The sequence below is a fragment of the Solanum stenotomum genome, chromosome 8 (assembly GCF_019186545.1).
Source record: "Solanum stenotomum isolate F172 chromosome 8, ASM1918654v1, whole genome shotgun sequence".
In the NCBI taxonomy this organism is placed as follows: domain Eukaryota; kingdom Viridiplantae; phylum Streptophyta; class Magnoliopsida; order Solanales; family Solanaceae; genus Solanum; species Solanum stenotomum.
In genome coordinates this window covers 54,234,123-54,255,968 of record NC_064289.1, presented here as the reverse complement: position 1 = coordinate 54,255,968, position 21,846 = coordinate 54,234,123, and the positions used below count along the sequence as shown (strand labels likewise).

The following is a 21,846-nucleotide window of genomic DNA, read 5'->3' as shown; positions in this document are numbered from 1 at the left end:
ACAGAGACAAATAAAACAAAAATCTAAAGCCCACACGATCACAAAGAGGAATAGAGAGAGAGCAACACCATAGCTTCAAAATATGCTGAAAAAGAAAGAAACTCTCATACTTGCATTAGACCCTACAACCGACTAGTTCACTTATTTCCCAAAAAAGCAAGACTTCAACCAGTTCAAAATTTGATCAAAACAGAACAGAATTGAAACAGTCAGTATCCAAACAAATCGCATACATCCTACCTACATCAGTCCATTCCAGCTTAAATGAGTAACTCGAGTAAGAAGAGAACTGAGTGAAGACTTAAGACGAGATGAACAAGCAATAGAAGAATATACCTTAAACATACATGAAAAAGAACGCAAAAATAGTTAATGAAGTTAGACAAAAAATGACTCATTATAAGATGCAATATACAGTAGAATGATCATGGCATTTTGAACAAAAACCAACCCTATAGGAGCAAGATGAAATAAACTCTAGATGCTAAGAGACCATGAGAAACACACCACGGGTATTCAATGACATTCAAACAAGTGAACTTGAGATGAGAGATAGTGAAATAACCTCAAGATACACACAGAGAAGCAGCATGAGAAAGCAAAAGTCGAAAACCATGCTACTTGTAGTCAATGAAATCACTAAAGAATCATAGATACAACATATCATTATGTCAAGAACTTAATAACCAGCAACAGTGACACAAACCTCCAGAACACTAGAAAACACCATTTCGAAATATAGAGGACGAGAAAATTTTACGAAGGAAGAGGTGTTATCTTTTCTGGGGCAGCAACTTGAGAAAATGAGCTGAATGTGGAGAGGCTTCCACCACAGAATGAAACTTCAGTGATTTCAATGAATACAAAAAGGAAGAGAAAATGTATACTAAGTGTATTTCTCTTGCGACTCACTGTAATTTGGTTTCTTTTTCCTATAAAAGATGTGTTTCTCTTATATATATATGTAGTCCCTTTGTTTCTTGCCATTTTTTTCCAACTTCCTTCCAACATTTAACAAAGAAGAAGAGGGGGTTATTTATAGCGGAATTTAGGGCTGAAAAGGGGGGAAACAGGTAGAATTTCAGAGTGAATTCGAATTCTCTTTGGATAAGGTTGAGGAGCTGGAATCAGTACGATCTTTGTACAATTTCTCAACGGAAAAACAATGAAAACCGTCTGATTATGAGCAAGGATGAGGGAGGCGCTGAGATGGAAACACCTGGACTAACCGAGAATATTGTTGTATGGAGATAAAAAGGAGAGAGAAGAGGGTCACACGTTGTTCGCGATTGGACTGGGCTCGGGTCGCTGGGTTCACGTTCTGGTTCGCTAGATTTCCCTGGGTTTGGACGAGCTTCTGGGTTTCGATTGGGTTCGATTCAGGGCTTCGCGATTTGCTAGAATTTTTGCGTTACTGGGTTTCACGTTGAATAAGAAGACACGGTGGGGTCAGGTTGATGGTAATCTATTTGTAGTGTTGTTGCATGTAATGTTGGGTTATTTTGGAATTGCAAGGAAATTGGAATGGGCTCCTGATATAGGAAAAAATAGGCGTGGGTCGGTTTATTGATAGAGTGGGCTGGGAGAAATTGGTGTATCAATGGGCTGCTGGAAGTTGAAAAATAAAAGGCCCAAAATGGTTGGTCCCAAATGGGTTTAGAGGATTTGGCTAATAACTAAATAAGATGAATTAATATAAATTAATTAATGAGCTTCTTAATATTAATGAAATAACATAATCTATTTAATTATAAAATAATTAATCCAAAAACGTAAACTATTATATAACTAAACTAATTAGCCAAATATTTTACTAAAACTAAATCTTTTTGAGACGATTTTCGAATGTTTATAAAATATACTAAATTATATACATAATTATCTAAAACATATATTATTAATTATGAAACAGTTATCTGCTATGGGCATCAAATTTGATGAAGAAATTCAAGGCTTGCTTCTACTTGGTTCCCTACCAGACTCTTGGGAAACATTAAAAGCCTCATTGTCAAATTCTGCGCCGGATGGTGTGATCTCTATGGATTCCGCCAAGAGTACTGTCTTGAACGAAGAGATGACAAGAAAATCTCAAGGTTCTTCTTCGTCGGATGTCCTGATAATTGGCTTAAGGGGGAGAAACAAAACTCGTGGTTCTCAGAATAGAGGACAAAATAGGAGCAAATCCAGAGGCAGACTTAAGGATATTGAGTACTATCATTTTGCATGAAAGGGCACACTAAGAAGTTCTTTAGGAAGTTGAAGAGGGAGAACAAAAACAAAGAGGAAACTAAAGAAGATGGCAATGAAAATTGCATAGCCACCATCACCACCGAAGATCTTGTTACCATCCTTGATGCGGATATGATAAATATTCCTTGTGATGAGTCCAGCTGGATTGTGGACACTGGTGCCGCATCTCACGTGACATCAAAGAAGGATTTTTGCTCTTCCTATACTCCTGGTGATTTTGGAACCTTGAGTATGGGTAATGAGACAGCTTCTAGGGTGGTTGGTATTGGTACAATTTGTTTGGAAATTAGTGTTGGAACTAAACTAGTTTTGAACAATGTGAAACATGCTCCTGATGTTCGTCTGCACCTGATTTTTGTTGGTGTTTTGGATGATGCAGGATATGTTAGTACCAACGGTGATGGAAAATGGAAACTCATTAAGGGTTCCTTGGTTGTCGCTTGTGGTAACAAACGTCGTGGTCTATACTGGACTACGGCCTCTGCTTGTGTTGATATGGTGAATGTGGTTGAGAGCGATAACTCTTCAACGTTATGGCACAAGAGACTTAGCATCATCAGCGAGAAAAGACTTAATGTTCTAGCCAAGAAGAAATTATTGTCAAATTTCAAAAATGCTAAATTAGATAACTGTGAGCACTGCTTGGCTAGTAAACAAAATAGAGTTTCCTTTAAGTCCTACCCTCCTTCGAGAAAGACAGAGTCGCTTGAGTTAGTGCACTCTAATTTATGTGGTCCAATGAAGACAAGGACATTAGGTGGTGCACTCTACTTTGTCACTTTTATTGATGACTTCTCGAGAAAACTTTGGGTCTATGGCTTGAAGACTAAAGACCAAGTGTTAGGTGTCTTCAAGCAGTTTCAGGTTTCAGTTGAAAGAGAAACTGGAAAGAAACTGAAATGTATTCGTACTGATAATGGTGGTGAATATTGTAGACCATTTGACGAACATTGCAAGCATCAAAGTATTAGACACCAAAAGACTCATCCCAAAACTCCTCAACTTAATGGTTTGGCTGAAAGAATGAACAAGACCTTGATAGAAAGAGTTAGATATTTGCTTTCTGAAGAAAAGTTGCCGAACTCATTTTGGGGTGAGGCATTTTTGACCGATGCACATGTTATTAATCTATCTTCTACTGTTGCTTTGCAAAGTGATGTTCCAAATAGGGTTTGGTATGGAAAAGATGTTTTCTATGACCATTTAAGAGTTGGTTGCAAAGCTTTTGTACATGTGCCGAAAGATAAGAGGTCAAAGTTAGATGCCAATACAAGACAATGCATCTTCATTGGATATGGCCTTGATGAATTTGGTTACAGGATATATGATCCAATTGAGAAGAAACTCGTGAGAAGCCGTAATATTATTTTCATGGAGAATCAAACAGTTGAAGATATTGACAAAGCGGAGAAGCTAGAATCTTCAAGTTTTGATGGCATAGTTCATCTGGATGAAGTTCCTCACACAAGTATGCATGATGTAATTGGGCTTGATGATCATGGTGATGCCCATAATCGTGTATCGAATCAACATGTTGATGTTGATAATAACAATGATATTGTTATTGATGATCCTCCTGCTCATGAAGTTGTGGACGAATCAAATATTCTGCTTAGGAGGTCCACAAGACAACGGGTTCCTTCCTCTCGTTATTCACCCAATGAGTATGTGTTACTCACTGACAAGGGAGAACCCGAATGTTATGATGAGGCCATGGAAGATGAGCACAAAGATCAATGAATTGAAGCCATGCAAGATGAGATGAAGTCTCTGCATGAGAACCACACTTATGAGTTAGTAAAATTGCCCAAGGGCATGAGAGCTTTGAAGAACAAGTGGGTGTGCAAAGTTAAAGTTGAAGAACACAACTTGAAGCCCAGGTACAAAGCCAGATTGGTTGTTAAGGGATTTGGTCAAAGGAAGGGTATTGACTTTGATGAAATATTTTCTCCAGTTGTGAAAATGTCCTCGATTTGTACAGTTCTAGGTTTGGCTGTTAGTCTTAATTTAGAGATTGATCAGATGCATGTGAAGATGGCTTTCCTTCACGGTGACCTAGAAGAAGAAAATTTTGTGTGCAAACTCAAAAAGAGTCTCTATGGCCTAAAGCAAGCTCCTAGACAGTGGTACAAAAAGTTCGACTATGTTATGGGGGAGCAAGGCTATAAGAAGACTTCATCAGATCATTGTGTATTTGTACAAAAAATTTCTGACGATAATTTTATCATCTTTTTGCTGTATGTGGATGATATGTTAATTGTGGTCAAGAATACTTCCAAGATTGTCGAGTTGAAGAAAAATTTGTGTAAGTCTTTTTCTATGAAAGACTTAGGTCATGCCAAGCAAATTTTGGGCATGAGAATTACTCGTCTCAGAGATGAAAGGAAGATTTATTTGTCATAGAAGAAGTACATTGAACGTGTACTAAAGTGCTTCAATATGAAGAATGCTAAGCCAGTTAGCACACCTCTTACTTGTCATATGAAGTTGAGCAAGAAGATGTGTCCTACAGCTAGGGAGGAAAAAGAGAGCATGGCCAAAGTTCCATATTCCTCCGTCGTCGGAAGTCTAATGTATGCAATGGTATGCACTAGACCTGATATTGCTCACGCAGTTGGTGTTGTCAGCAAATTTCTCGGCAATCCGAGAAAAGAGCATTGGAAAGCTGTGAAGTGGATACTCAGGTATCTTAGAGGAAGCTCAGATGAATGCTTGTGTTTTGGAGAATCAGATCCAATCTTGAAGGGCTATACAGATGTTGATATGGCAAGTCACCTTGATAACAGGAAATTCACTATTGGATATTTGTTTACTTTTTCAGGGGGAGCTATATCATGGCAGTCGAAATTGCAAAAGTGTGTCGTACTATCTACAACTGAAGCTGAGTATATTGCGGCTATTGAAGCCGGCAAAGAGATGATATGGCTAAAGTGATTTCTTCAAGAGCTTGGTTTGCATCAGATGGAGTATATTGTCTATTGTGATAGCTGAGTGCAATAGACTTGAGCAAGAACTCCATGTACCATGCAAGGACAAAACACATCGACGCCAAATATCATTGGATTCGTGAGCAAGTGGAGAGTGAATCACTTCACATTAAAAAGATTCACACAAGTGAAAATCCTGCGGATATGTTGACTAAGGTGATATCGAAAGACAAGTTTGAGTTATGCAAAGAACTTGTGTCTAAAGAAATTGGAGATACCTCCTTTTGNNGCAATAGACTTGAGCAAGAACTCCATGTACCATGCAAGGACAAAACACATCGACGCCAAATATCATTGGATTCGTGAGCAAGTGGAGAGTGAATCACTTCACATTAAAAAGATTCACACAAGTGAAAATCCTGCGGATATGTTGACTAAGGTGATATCGAAAGACAAGTTTGAGTTATGCAAAGAACTTGTGTCTAAAGAAATTGGAGATACCTCCTTTTGGTAAATGGGACTAGAGGGGGAGCTTTGTGGAGTTCATCCCATAATTTTCTGGTCAACTTTTGCTACTCAATTGCTACAAGTAATTGTTAAAAAGGAATAGTGATAAGAGTTGAAAATAAAAGATTTGGTGGTTGGCAAATTGGTAAGATTTGCAACCCTTTGGACTTTGCTACATTTGCCTATGTCATTAGTGGCATAGGCATGTTTTTCTCCTTCTATAAATAGAGCATTCTTGCTCATTTGTAGAACACACCAAGTTAGAGAGAAAAAACCATTTTGAGAGCAAAGTGAGGTATTCCATAAACTATACAAGAAAATAGTCTGTGAAGAAAAATAGAGTGTGAGCGATATTTTAGTAAGGTGGAAATCAAAAGAGTACTATTCCTTTTGAGTGTGTAGTAGTCACTTTGAGTATTGTATTCATGACTACACAGTGTAAAATTCCTTACTATAGTGATATCAGTTGTTCCTCTTGGCCCGTGGTTTTTCCCTTATTTAGAAGGGTTTCTACGTAATATTCTTGGTGTCATTATTTTTCCATTTTATTTCTATTATCATTTGACCATATATAATTTTGTGCTTGTCTGCGTTTTCCCAACATTGTTGTGGTGGAAGGCATTGTGAAGNTGTATTCATGACTACACAGTGTAAAATTCCTTACTATAGTGATATCAGTTGTTCCTCTTGGTCCATGGGTTTTCCCTTATTTAGAAGGGTTTCTACGTAATATTCTTGGTGTCATTATTTTCCCATTTTATTTCTATTATCATTTGACCATATATAATTTTGTGCTTGTCTGCGTTTTCCCAACATTGTTGTGGTGGAAGGCATTGTGAAGAGGGTTTGATTGTCTGTGTGCTTGAGGGTGTGATGATAGCCACCAAATGTGGAGTAGAAGGAGGTGCAATGAGGTTAGGTACTGAAGGAAACAAATGGGTATTTTGACTGGCCAATGAAGGTAATGATTGAGGAGCTGAAGGTGGATTGCATCGTCGGTAAGTTAATACGGGTGGATTTTCTTGTTGAAAATGGGTAGTTTGGTTTAGTGAAGAAGGATTGAGTGGCTACCATGAATTTCGAGAGAAAACAACGGCTTCATTAGATATAGAATTCTGAGAAGAGTTGAAGAGAATACATGAACTTCGGGATTGCTCTCTGTTTGTGGCGAGTGGCATGGGCGAACTTTGTGGGCAAGGTCAACACGCAATAGCTAGAAGAAGACGTGGTTGCCAATGCTCTTAGCAGAATGTCCATGAGTAGTGCTCACATTGAGGATGGTAAGAAGAAGCTGGTTCGTGATAAGCATAGATCATCTCGTTCCAAAATTTTCAGGTCTATCGATGGGAAATGAGTGTGAAGGATAACTGGCTTGCAACATCCCCAGACAGTGTTTATACTTTTTCGCCATCTAATGGGATTTTAGAAATTAAGGTGCCTTACTCATGGAATTATTGAATTGAGACTGGATCTACTTTTATGCTTGAACTCTTAATGAGAGTAGTTTTTTAGGATGTTTCAGGACGAAGAATATTAGGAAAGGAGTTGCCCAAAAACCAAAACAGGAATCGTTCCACAATTATTTGTCATCCTCAAGTATTCAAGTGTTGTGTTATTTTCATTTCCACGGTTTGGTAGTAATCATTGTAGATAATGGGAACGAGTATCAAAGTTATGTAAATACGAAAAGAAAATCTTGTGTTGAGCATTCTAAATCTCATTTTCAATTTCCATATATCAAGAAACGAGTTGCTTCCCACAACCAAGATAAAATACACTTAAGTAATTGTGCAAAATTGCATTACATAAGAGAGCAGACTGGTAATTAAATAACATACACGAGCAGGCTGGTCCGATTCCACCTAGTGCCGACTACTAACAAGCTGGAGCCTCATCTTTTTGAGTGTTGAAAGAGCATCTTTCATGCTAATTCTTGCATCAGGTCTCACTAAAGTGCAGTTCAAAGCTAATTCCATGATAGATAACAAACATTGCATCTTTGCAGCGATTTGTGCATCTCCTGGCTGTACCAAATTAGAATCCACCACCTTGTGAATTTCACCCGGAAAAGAATCACCAACCCAACGTTGTATGCTCAAGTCTCCAGTAAATATTTCATCACTTGGTCTTGTTCGTGTGAACGTCTCCATCATTAGGATGCCAAAACTATAAACATCACAACTCGTGGATACTATTCCATCTTGTCCATACTCTGCAATCATGGTAAAAAATGATCATAAATCAACTTATACCTAGGGGAATGAATTGTTTTGAGTATTTATATGATTTGATAACTTTAAAAAGTTTTAATATACCTGGAGCAATATATCCAATGGTTGCAATTGTCCTTGTCTGAACAAAAGCCTCCCCTGCACCTAACATTTTTGCAATGCCAAAATCACTTACATGAGCAACCATTTCTTGATCTAGCAAGACATTGCTTGGCTTCAAGTCACAATGCACCACAGGTGTTGAATAGCCATTGTGGAGATAGTCCATAGCAGATGCAACATCTATCATTTTATCCAGTCTCTCCAATAAGTTCAAGAACAAGTTGTGAGAGTATAACCATTTGTCAAGTGTCCCATTGGGCATGTATTCCAACACTAGGGCCTTGAAATCAAGATTAGAGCAGCTGGTGATGACTTTGGTCAGATTTCTGTGGCGAAGGTTGCGGAGCATCTCACATTCCGCGTCAAAACTTTTGAATGCACCCTCCAATTGCACATTGAATACCTTTGCAGCAAAAATCATACCATCCTTAAGTATCCCTTTATAAACCATGCTGAAACTCCCATTACCAAGCAAGTTGGCTTCGCTGAATCCTTCAGTTGCCTGTTCAAGTTCATAATATGAAATTCTTTGATGCCCTTTTACGAGAGACACATCTTTTTGACTTGCACTCTTCTTTGTGTTTCTCAATCTTAACACCACAAATCCAACAGCCAACATGAAGAGTGATCCAATCCCTAATAGAATATATAAAGCCGTAAGCACTCGTTTTCTTCTTGACTTCTTTGTAGATTTGGTTAGGCATGGTTTTACGTTAAATCGGGAGTCACCACAAAGTGCATCATTGGACAAGAAAGATTGACTGGTGACATTTGCAAAGGTACCACCAGTGGGAATTTCTCCACTGAGTTTATTGAATGAGAAATTCATGTGTTTGAGATACACAAGAGCTTCTAATGACTTTGGAATTTCACCACTAAGATTGTTATAGGATAAATCCAAGTATTCCAAAGACAACATTTTGCCAAATGATTCAGGAATAGGCCCCTCTAATCTGTTATGTGCTAGAGAAAGATTAATCAAGTTATCTATACTCCCTAGAGTACTAGGAATCTTACCAGAAAAATAATTATTCGACAGATCAATGAGTGTTGCTGCCTTTAAGTTTCCGCTCTCTAGTGGAATTTCCCCACTCAATAAATTGGATGAAACATTGAATTCTATGAGATCATGAAGGTCCCCTAATCTTGGAGGTAATCTTAAATTCAGCCTGTTGTAAGCTAGATTAAGATACCTCAAACTCGTAACATTCCCTAAGCATGAGGGCACTAAACTAGAAAAATGATTTCCTGACAAGTCTAATGCACCAAGATTCTTTAAACTGCATATAACATTTGGTATGGTACCTTTAACCTCGTTGCTTTGTAGATAAAGCTCTTGGAGGTTCAACATGTCTTGGACAGTATTTGGAATATGTCCAGTCAACTTATTGTAAGGCAGACTCATCTTTGCCAATCCAGTAAGATTACTAATTTCTTTTGGAATGACACCCTTCAGTTTACAAACTGGTGCGTGAAAAGCTTGCAAGGAGTTTGAGAAATTACCAACAGATGCAGGCAAAACACCATCCAATGGACTATAACCTAACCCGAGTACGCGTAGTTTCCTACAGTTGGTTAATGATGTCAGGAAACTCAATGATGGATCGCTGATAAAATTATTGATCTCCAAGTTCAGAAACTCAAGGTATTCTAAGTTACCAAGTGATTTAGGAATTAGACCTGTGAAACTGTTTTCTGAGAGGTCAAGTAGTTTGAGTTTCGATGAATTAGAGATTGAATCAGAGATAAAACCACTCAGACTATTTACGCCACAATAAAGTTCTTCTAGGTTGGGCATTCCACGACCGAAATCTGAAGGTAGAGTACCTGAAAGCTTGTTTTGTCCAAAATCTATCATCTGCAGTTCTGATATGTTGAAAATGCTTTCAGGGACAGAACCAGTAAACTCATTCCCAGCTAATCCCAATATCTGAAGTTTCTGAAGATTACCTAGCTCCATTGGTATCTCTCCTGTCAATTTTGGGGAAATATATGAGTACAATTATGGCGGAAAAGAGAAAAGGAAAGAAAATTTTCTATTACCTTCCAAATGCAGATCTGTAATATATAATCTTGTAAGAGCTGTTAAGTTGGCTAGCTCCCTTGGTAAAGTTCCAATAAACTCATTTTCACCCAATACCAATATTTGAAGCTTTCTGCATTTCTTAAGGTTTTGTGGAATAACTCCATCTAGGGAGTTGCCTCTGAGGTAAAGTCCTTCCAAGTCTGGAATATGATCACATATAGTTTTTGGAAGCTTTCCAGTAAGATTGTTGCTGCTAAGAACTATCACTTGCATTGTAGTAATGTTAAAAATTGATGGTGGTATATAGCCACTAAGTTGATTATATTGCAGGTCTAGGATAGTCAAGTAACGAAGATCACCGATTTCTCGAGGGATCTCTCCTTCAAGAAAATTTCTCTCCAAGAATAACACTTCCAGCTTTGTTATATTGGAAAGGGAGGATGGAATTTTCCCCGAAAATTGGTTGCTCGAGAGGTACACAAAGCGTAGGTTCGGTAACAAACTTAAAAATGATGGAATGGCTCCGGTGAAATTATTGCTTGTGACATCAATCAATTTCAACCTCTGCAAATGAGCCAACTCTTGTGGCAAATCTCCATGAAAAGTGTTGTTACTGATGTCGAGGGAAGAAAGAAATGAGAGGTTTCCAATGTGCGGAGGAATGGTACCATGAAGTTGCATACTAGAAATGTTTAAAGCAGAGACTCGATGGTGACGGGAGCTGCAAGTGATTCCAATCCAACTGCAAATGGGGATGGAAGAAGACCAGTTTCTTGCTAAGATATTGTTAGAATGAGAAGAAATGTGTGATTTAAGTGCAAGAAGAGCAGCTTCATCAGTGCTAATATTAGCAAGTGAAGTAGTGTCATGTAGTAGAATGAAAATTACAAGAAAAAACAGAGGGGTGAAACTTCTGCCCATAATTAAGCCAAGAAGGTTTCTCATTGAGCTAAAAGAAGATGTATTTAATATAGATATCACTGATATCTATATATATATATTGTACTATTATTCTTTTTAAATCACTAGTTCTGCCCAATGTGCGTTGCACGTGATTTCTAATTCCTGAAAATCAATTTAGGTACTTTGTTTTTTCCCTTTCTACTAAACCAATTTCGATAAGTAAGCATAAAAAATCAATTTAAGTACTTTGTTTTTTCCCTTTCTACTAAACCAATTTCGATAAGTAAGCATAAATGACACTCAATAAAAGTAACATTAAAAAGAAAAAAACTTTCTCCAACAACCTTGTCCGATTGAGAATCAATGTAGGCACAGTCTAACTGATTTCATATTTATTTTTAAAAGTGAAAGAAAGAAAATGAAATGGTTGAAATGAATGGATAAGTAATAATTGTAGGAACCTAAAAGAAAAAAATATTGAATCCAATGAGGGTGAGGACCTCCAAGTCTTCTTTTTTAATGTTCATAATTTAATTCGTTTTATTGTCTATTCGTTAATTAATTTCTGGACATTCAAGTTCAATAATAACTTATTTGCCATTACATATATATAACTCAAGTCTCATACAATGCATATTTACGTATGATATGATCTAGAAATAAAATATAAATTAGAACGAAAATAGTGAAATATAATAACAACAACACAAATCATCTAGTTAGATCAACTTTCAGGATTGAAAAACTTATTTTTATTTGAACAAGAAGTTAAAGGAAGAAAAAAAAGGTGGAATAAAATAATATTTAAAGAGACTCAAATTACTTTCAAGGTCCTCCATTATAAAAAGGGAAGTGGAAAGGAAACAATAATATCCCCTTTTATGCAAAAAGCAAAAAAAATTCACTTTCCAATATTTTACATCTATCTTATTGTTGAACCTAAGACCAAGGCAGATAATCAAAGAATGCTTTAAAATATCATCTTAAAATTGTGTGACTTTATAATGGTTAGTTGCCACTTGGCTTAACCTTTATTATTTGGAATTCAGTCGTCCGAATAAGTCAATTTGTGGTTGTTATAAATACTTTACATTAAAAAATTTCGTTTCAACGATTCAAATTTAAAGTCTCTAATTAAGATGAAAGAAATTTCAATAATTACACCACACCGGTTAATGATATTAGAGAATGGATATATATAATCTAAACTCTCCCCTTCCAAGTATATGAGATATTAACCCCGCGACTGAGATGAAACCACTACTAATAAGGTGGAGAAGAAGATATCATATGTTAAAAAAAAGAATAAATTAATTTATATGGTGATAATTTGTATCTTTAATCTTAACATTTAACGTAATATTAATTTATTTAGCTTTGTCACAATGAAATTATTTTTCCATGTGGAGTGCTACGTGACAAAAATTTTAAACAGAAGAGAGCAATGACATAAGCATAATTTTTTGTAAGCGGTCGATATTTAAAAATGAATAAACAATAAATAATTGATATAATATATAGCATTGTATTAATAAAAACTATTTAAAACGTACTAATAAAACGTAAGTCAAGTAAACTACTAAACTTTCCTCGACGAGTTTTCATATTAAGTACTCTCTCTGTCCCAATTTATATGACTAAATTTTTTTTTTAGTTAGTCTAAAAAAGAATGACACATTTCTATATTAAGTAACAAGTTAACTATAAAATGTCTATTTTACCCTTAATAAAATGATTTACAGCCACACAAATTTCTATCATTCATTTTGGACCACAAGTTTTAAAAGTCTTCCTTTCTTTCTTAAACTTCGTGCCTAGTCAAACTATCTCACATAAAATGGGACAGAGGGAGTACTAAATATTCTAGTGCAATTGATTTATTTTAGCTTAATTTGATTATAAATACGTGGTTGGAGGTTCGATCCCTATAGTATTAATTTTTTTTTCTGAAAATGTCTCAAAAATAAAAGACAATTTGACCTCGTTGAGGCTCGATCTTGGGTCGTGCCTGGCGAATAACCATTCATTTCACGTTGCAAACCAACGAGCCAAAAGGCTCAATTGTTCAACTAATGTCATTAATGTTATTTGTAAGGATATTTTTATTTTTTCAGATTTTTATACATATAATTAAAATACGAAAAAAATTCAACGAAGCAATATCGGTTGACACCCCATGACATAGGGTGGGTTTGCCCCTGGAATATAGAGTGTATTACACACAACAATATAAATTAGTCAAGGTGTGTTTCACAAACCATTGAGTGATAGTTTAGATAGGAAACTCACACTTTCAATAGTTTAAGTATAAAACTCAAAAACTGAAATAGTTTAGATGTATTGTTTACCATTAATTATGGGCGGACACCCATTAACCTCGTTACGAAATATATATATATATATGTAGAATTAAGAGGTATTAGTATAAAATTAACATAGAGCACCCAATGAATAAATGATCTGATTGGCCCAATGACTCTTGGGTAGGTGCTTTAAGACTCTTTTAGTGCTGTTGAACAAGGGTTCAAATCTCATTGTTAACATATATTTTTTATATTTTTGACTCCGCTACTTTTAGAGCACCCACAACCTTAAAATCCTAAATCCGCCACTGTCATTAACTCTAAATAATAGAAATGTTTTTATATAATTTTTAAAAAAATAAGAAACATTAACATTAACCAAATAATATAATAATCGAAGCACATAAAAAATGTTCTCATTAGAGGGCGATTGCGTCCTTCTGTAAGTATGCTCAAGTCTAGAGCAGTAGTTTTAAGACTTCACAATAAATAAAAAATTTAGCGGCAAATAATTAACGGCAATAGCTCAATTACCGCTAAATATGTATTTTAGCAGCAATTATCACTCTTTGTATACCTCTAAAGCCTTTGGCAACATTGGATCTAATGACACTTAACTAATGCCGGTAAAGTCTTTAGCACTCTTTATTAATGTGTCTATTTATTGCCGCTAAAAGTTATTTTTGTTGTTGTGCACTTCCTATTTCAAATTGATATATTATTTTGAACTAGAGTCTACTTACTTTGGGTGTGCACAAGTAGACTTTTAAACTTGTATAAAAGTGAACAAGACATGTGTCTTGCATAATNAACATCCATCTAAGTATTTTAGAGGCTTCATAGACAGTCAGTCAGTTAGTTTTGAGTCTCTTATCTATGTATATATGTAAGTATTCTATTTTGAGACTCGAGTTGCCTTTTGGCCAGATATGTATCATTTAAGTTGTTTATGTCTCTGCATAGCACTGAGTTATTCTGTTGAGTAGGTTTCCGCTGAGTTAAGAAAGCCAGGCCAAGGGTTCGCTTGGGGCCAGCAATGGTCTCCGAGTGCCGGTCCCGCCCAGGGTGTAGGCTCGGGGCGTGACAGTATAAAACTCAAAAACTGAAATAGTTTAGATGTATTTTTGACCATTAACCAGGGGCGGACCCACACAGAGTCCGTTGAGTGCTCGAGCACCCATTAACCTCGTTACGAAATATATATATCTATGTAGAAATTAAGAGGTATTAGTATAAAATTAACATAGAGTACGCAATGAATAAATGATCTAGTTGGCCTAATTGCTCTTGGGTGGGTCCTTAAGACTCTTTTAGTGTTGTTGAACCAGGGTTCAAATCTCATTGTTAACATATATTTTTGGCATCGCTACTTTTAGAGCACCCACAACCTTAAAATCATAAATCCGCCACTGTCATTAACTCTAAATAATAGAAATGTTTTTATATAATTTTTTAAAAAAATAAGAAACATCAACATTAACCAAATAGTATAATAATCGAAGCACATAAAAAAATGTTCTCATTAGAGGGTGATTGCGTCCTTTTGTAAGTATGCTCAAGTCTAGAGCAGTAGTTTTAAGACTCTACACTAAATCAAAAATTTAGCGGCAAATAATTAACGGCAATAACTCAATTACCGCTAAATATGTATTTTAGCAGCAATTATCACTCTTTGTATATGTCTCTAAAACCTTTAGCAACATTAGATCTAATGACACTTAACTAATGCCGGTAAAGACTTTAGCACTCTTTATTAATGTGTCTATTTATTGCCACTAAAATTTGTTTTTGTTGTTGTGTCACTTCCTATTTCAAATTGATATTTACTCTATATTATTTTGAACTAGAGTCTACTTACTTTGGGTGTGCACAAGTAGACTTTTAAACTTGTATAATAGTGAACAAGACATGTGTCCTGCATAATACACATAGGAATCCATGTAGGACATAAAATTACCATGTAGAATGTCATGTAGGACGAATGTGTATATTTGTTCAATTTTATACAAGTGTAAGTGTCTACTTGTGCACACCCAAAGTTAAATGTCATAGTTGCCAGCTGAAGCCAAGTTAAGAGTCACGTTTATGTATTACGCTTATATTAAATTTTGGACATCCTTAACCAAATTTCTGATTTCACCACTGACACATCTCATCAAATTGAACAAATAGACACAATAGAGGGTAATAGGACCCTAGTTAAGTTTAGGTGTGTGTCTGTGATTTTGGTCATAGTCTAGAAGGTACTTGTGCCTTATCTCAAAACGTAAAAAAGATTTTTTAATCTTGTACTCTTAAATTAAAGATATGTGGAATGTACTAAAATGTTGACATTTAATTTTGTGATCTTAAATATGTAGTGGAAAATGAAACTAAAGAATTACCAAAAAGAAAAAGAAAACATTCTTTTTGAAAATAAATTAAAAATAAAATATAACAAACAAATTAAAATAGAGAGTTCATTAAAAAAAAAAGAGATAAGTATCGAACACAATCCTAAACTTGAGCTGAACTATTACTTTAGTCCCCCAACTATTGACAATCTTAAAAACATTTCTCCACTTGATTAAGTAGTTTAAAAGCACCCACTTATGCCACATGTCACCCACATAAACATATATGTGGAATTTTCTATTGAAGTGAACACACACGCACGCACTCTCTCTCTTAAGAGGACAAAAAGAACGTTTTTTATTTTTAAAAAACTAGGAGTAATTTTTTTTACTACCACATCCCACCCTAATCAAGTACCCAAACCCCACACCTCACTACGACCCACCCCAAAAAAATAATTTGGTTTTTTCTTTTTAAAATTTTAAAATTATAAAATATATCTTATAGAGTTTTCCAAAAAAAAAGGGAAAATGCATAAGTACCCCCCCAGCCTATGCCCAAAATCCCTGAGACACACTTAACCTTTACTAAGGTCCTATTACCCCCCTGAACTTATTTTTTAGTTAATTGTTTACCACTTTTCGGCCTACGTGGCTGAGTCTGTGATTTCACCTATGTTAAGCGCGTGGGTGCAGCTTTTAGACAGCACTGACCAATAAAAATTGGTCATGTGTTAAAATAAACTTGGAAAAAATAAATATTAACTCAATTGTCTTCTTCTTTATTATTGTTCTTCACTAGTAAACGTACCCGCGCGTTGCGCGGCTATATATTAATTTAAAATTATTTTAATTTAATAAAATATCAAATACTTCAAATATTTTTATATATTGTCCTTTATTACTTTTATGTTGTATTAATAAATTAATATTTTTCATATTAAAAATTAATATTTAATATTTTTTCACATGAAATGTAAAATATGATAAGATTAAATGACATGTTAGTATATTTTGAATATTTATTTTTCGAATCCAAAACATTCCTTACATTCTGAAATTTGCGTCAAACTATAATAGAAAAATGATTTAATATAGAGTGGATATAAATAATGTAATAATAATACATGTACTTGCTATATACATTTTCTTATTAATCATTGAAAATAATTAATTAATCAGTTTGTTATATTATTTTTTAAAACATTAATATAATCTCTTAAACTTTCGCAGAAGAAAATAATAATTTAAATTTTAATCAATGATTAGATGTCGAGGAACTTATCAATTTTTCTAGTATTCTAATATAGTAATTATTGCGTAAATTCCTGTTATGACTATTATAAAATTTATCATAATTTTTAATACTTATTATTTTAATACAACGTGTAATCTTTACTTATTATTTTCTTCCCATTGTTATTTTTGTTTAATTATATTACAAATAATACTAACAACAATTTCTTTTTTTATTAATGTAAAGATAATTTAATATAACGTATAATTTTTACTTACTATTTTCTTCCCAATTTTATTTTTTTAATCATCTATAAATAATAGTTACAACAATTTATATTTTTATTANCTGATTTCACCACTGACACATCTCATCAAATTGAACAAATAGACACAATAGAGGGTAATAGGACCCTAGTTAAGTTTAGGTGTGTGTCTGTGATTTTGGTCATAGTCTAGAAGGTACTTGTGCCTTATCTCAAAACGTAAAAAAGATTTTTTAATCTTGTACTCTTAAATTAAAGATATGTGGAATGTACTAAAATGTTGACATTTAATTTTGTGATCTTAAATATGTAGTGGAAAATGAAACTAAAGAATTACCAAAAAGAAAAAGAAAACATTCTTTTTGAAAATAAATTAAAAATAAAATATAACAAACAAATTAAAATAGAGAGTTCATTAAAAAAAAAAAAGAGATAAATATCGAACACAATCCTAAACTTGAGCTGAACTATTACTTTAGTCCCCCAACTATTGACAATCTTAAAAACATTTCTCCACTTGATTAAGTAGTTTAAAAGCACCCACTTATGCCACATGTCACCCACATAAACATATATGTGGAATTTTCTATTGAAGTGAACACACACGCACACGCACTCTCTCTCTTAAGAGGACAAAAAGAACGTTTTTTATTTTTAAAAAACTAGGAGTAATTTTTTTTACTACCATATCCCACCCTAATCAAGTACCCAAACCCCACACCTCACTACGACCCACCCCAAAAAAATAATTTGGTTTTTTCTTTTTAAAATTTTAAAATTATAAAATATATCTTATAGAGTTTTCCAAAAAAAAAAAAAATCAAGTTCCTTTTCTATTAATTTTTTTTTTGGGGATGGGCTGGGATGGGGGCGGGGGTAGGGTGTAGAGTTGGGGTAAGAATTATTTTTAAATTTTGTTTTAAAAGTAATTTTAACTGTTTTTGAAAGGGGGGAGGGGGAGGCAGGGTAGGCGGTGATATGAGATAAGAATAATTTTTAAAAAAAATTGGCGGGGGTGAGGGGTGGGGTTGGGGTATTGGGCAGGGGATGGGTTAGGGTAAAAAAGTTATTCTCTTTTTTAATTGCTAAATTATAGCATTTAATTATTTAAATATTTTCTTTTTACTATTTATATTTATGTGTACGTCATATTAATAGAAAATTTCATATCTATGCATATAGGTGGATGACATGTTGAATAAAATGAGTGTTCTTAAATTACTTAATCAAATAAAAAATTGTTTTAAGACTGTCAATAATTGAAGGACTAAAATAATAATTCACCCTAAGTTAAGGGATATTTTCAATACTTACCTCTTAAAAATTAAACAATCATTTTACCCTTAAATTTTGATATACACAATATATATTTCCCAACAACCTTATTTATATTTGGAATATTTTCACTAATATAAACCAACTGTTTTCATTATTAAGAGTCTAAAAAAGTCATTGTTATATTTACTACCCCAATCTTTCAATTTACTTATAATGAGAAATCTAAAAGTTACTATTGTAATTAATATGCATAATACATAAACATGATCCTTAACTTGTCTTCAACGGATAACTATGCCTTTCAACTTTGAGTGTGAACAAGTAAACACTTAAACTTGTATAAAATTGAATAAGTAGACACACGTGTCCTACATGACATAAAACACATAGGATGCCATGTAGGTTACAAAATTGCCATGTAGGGTGCCATGTAGGACGATTGTGTCCATTTGTTCAATTTTATACAAGTTTAAGCGCCTATTTGTGCACACCCAAAATTAAAGGTCATAGTTGCCAGCTGACGCCAAGTTAATGGTCATGTTTATGTATTATGCCTAATTAATACGAAGTAAAATCTTTATTATATGCATATATCACTATAGTTTTAATTAATAATTAAAATATGCAGTTACACATGTTGTATCACCCATAAAGAAATCTCAAATAACAATGTGTATATAAAATTATAAATTTAATTACATCAAAATAATAAATGAAATACAAAACTATAAATTCATTGTAATAGTCAATATTATTAAATTGACATATTGCTCTAACTTAGTTGAGCTTACTGGATGAATTTAAATTTTAAAACAATCATTATACAATAAAGCGAGCCAATCGAATTTAACCAAGTTATGTTTAACCAAGTTTGAGCTTGACCTAGACAAGCTTTAATCTAGCTTTAGCCGAGTTGAGCCGCCGAACATAATTAAATTTGAGAAACTTTAAAAAATGGCTATAGTTTGGGCTTAATGAGTGATTCATAGATATAGTTTACTTAATTACGATTCATAGCTACATGTTAGATGAATGAGAGAGACAAATGGGATTGAGAGAGGGAGTAAAGTGGCTTGCGATATTTGGGAGAAATGAGAGAGAGAGGGGATGTATACATGTTTTATTTGTTGTATCACAAATATAATTGATACATTTGATTTGTATCAACGAATACAATTGCATCAAGTTGCATCAAATCCAACTAATTTGTTGTTCTTGTTATTTCCTTTTGCACTGCTCTCATATTAATTGCTACGTTTTCTATGTTGTTTTCTTCTTCTTTGTACTTGAATTTGTTGCAGTTGAGCATAGGGTATTTTGAAAATAACCTCTCTATCTCCATAAGATAGTGACAATTGACAAGGTTTGCATAAATTTTACCCTCCCCAAACTCCATTTTGGTGGATTTAATTTGGTGACGTGGACCTCTAACAAGATGCCACATGGCAAAGTCAGTTTTACAAAATCATCATTAAAGAAATAATGATATAAATGAGTGTTTTTTTTTTGTTATAGTAATGACATAAATATGCCAAATTTTTAATGGATTATGTTATGTAAAGGATCGATTTTTAATAGTTGAATAACATATTTCACGAAGGACGAAACTTGCTAAGTTTTGAATACATTAAGGATGATTTTTGTTCAATAAATTAGTTGAAGGATGCACATTAAGTTTTGAATACATTAACTTGCTCGCTAATGAGTTAAATTGTCTTAAATTTGGTTGGTAGACGAATCTCTAGAAATGCAGTAATGAAAAAGAAATGGAAGGGAAAGAAGCTAGGAGTTGCTTCATACTTGTTTGATAAAATGTCTGAAAGAAGTGGATACTGGATGTTTGTGGTTTATACATTCTTCTGTTGTGCATACTGATCCTGTCTGTTCAGATGCTATCATTCCAACATATAACCCTGTTTACAGTGATAAATGAGACCTCTCTGCTTTCCATACTCTTGAAGAACTCAAGGTAGAATTCGATTCTCGTGTTCTTGTTGATATTAAAAAGCATCATATGTTTGGGAGTAATAGTGTATACGGAAATAGTATGATATCTCGATATGTAATTCTTTCAGGTGTTTTGCTTAGTGTTCCGTTTGATATTGACATAAATTTGCTCACTACAACCTGTAGCAAGTTCTCGTGTCCTTCTGGCCAATGTATTTGGAATCGATTTCCATTTCATAACTAATAGTAATCCCTTGCTAGTCTTTTACAGTAAATGCCTGAGAATACCACGTGCAGTCAAATTATATGAAAGAATAGTCTACTTAAAATTCTATACAAATTGAGTTGCTTGTTACAATTCTTGATACAATGAAGTCCTGCCTTGTGAAGTATATAAAAGTACTCTTGCTAAGCTGAAACCTTAACACAACCAACATAGGTAATCAAACAACATACAAGAGACAATGGTTCAATTATATTCCACCTAGTAGCGACTACCAACAAATCGGAGCCTAATCTTTTTAAGTGTTAAAAGAGCATCTTCCATGCTAATTCTTGCATCAGGTGTCACTAATGTGCAGCTCAAAGCTAATTCCATGATTGATAACAAACATTGCATCTTTGCATCGATTTGTTTATCCCCTGACTCTATCAAATTAGAAACCACCACCTTATGAATTCCACTTGGGAAGGAATTACTAACCCAAAGTTGTATGCTCAAGTCGCCAGTAAATATTTCATCAGTTGGTCTCATTCTTGTAAAAGTCTCCATCATCAAGATACCAAAGCTGTAAACATCGCAGCTCGTGGATACTATTCCATCTTGTCCATACTCTGCAATCATGGTAAATAGTTGTCAAAAAAGCTTCCTAGACCCTAGTTATCATTGAATATGCTAACTAAGAGTACAAGTTCATATTTACAGCCAATAATTAATTGGGTATATATTCTCTAAGGATATGAGAAAACTTTGAAAAGTTCGAATACCTGGAGCAATATATCCAATAGTTGCAATTGTCCTTGTTTGAACACAAGCTTCCCCTTCACCTAACAATTTTGAAATGCCAAAATCACTGACATGACCAACCATTTCTTGATCTAGCAAGACATTGCTTGGCTTCAAGTCACAATGCACCACAGGCGTTGAATAGCCATTGTGGAGATAGTCCATTGCAGATGCAACATCTATCATTATATCTAATCTCTGCAACAAGTCAAAGAACTAGTTGTGAGAGTATAACCATTTATCAAGTGTCCCATTGGGCATGTATTCCAACACTAAAGCTTTGAAATCAAGGTTGGAGCAGCTCGTTATGACTTTGGTCAGATTTCTGTGTCGAAGGTTGCGAAGTATCTCACATTCTGTGTCAAAGCTTTTGAATGCACCCTCCAACTGCACATTGAATACCTTTGCAGCAAAAATGGTACCATCCTTAAGTATCCCTTTGTAGACCATGCTGAAACTCCCATTACCAAGCAAGTTGCTTTCATTGAATCCTTCTATTGCCTGTTCAAGTTCATAATAGGAAATTCTTTC

General features: G+C 34.3%; 2 protein-coding genes across 2 annotated transcripts in view; both read right to left on the bottom strand.

Annotated features, from left to right (window-relative positions):
• Window positions 1-21,846, bottom strand: part of LOC125873949 (probable LRR receptor-like serine/threonine-protein kinase At3g47570) — a 134,839-nt gene that overhangs the window by 78,273 nt on the left and 34,720 nt on the right. The window lies entirely within an intron of this gene.
• LOC125872900 (probable LRR receptor-like serine/threonine-protein kinase At3g47570) lies at window positions 7,477-9,140 on the bottom strand. Its single transcript, XM_049553696.1, has 2 exons — window positions 8,000-9,140; window positions 7,477-7,896 (listed from the first exon to the last, which is right to left on the bottom strand). The coding sequence occupies exons 1-2, from the start codon at window positions 8,934-8,936 to the stop codon at window positions 7,547-7,549; spliced, it is 1,287 nt and encodes a 428-aa protein (XP_049409653.1). The 5' UTR covers window positions 8,937-9,140; the 3' UTR covers window positions 7,477-7,546.

Coding starts and splice junctions, on each gene's coding strand:
- LOC125872900 (XM_049553696.1), bottom strand. CDS start 8,936: ATGTTGTCTTTGGAATACTTGGATTTATCCTATAACAATCTTAGTGGT. Junction 7,897..7,999: donor CATTGGATATATTGCTCCAG/GTATATTAAAAC, acceptor CCATGATTGCAG/AGTATGGACAAGATGGAATA.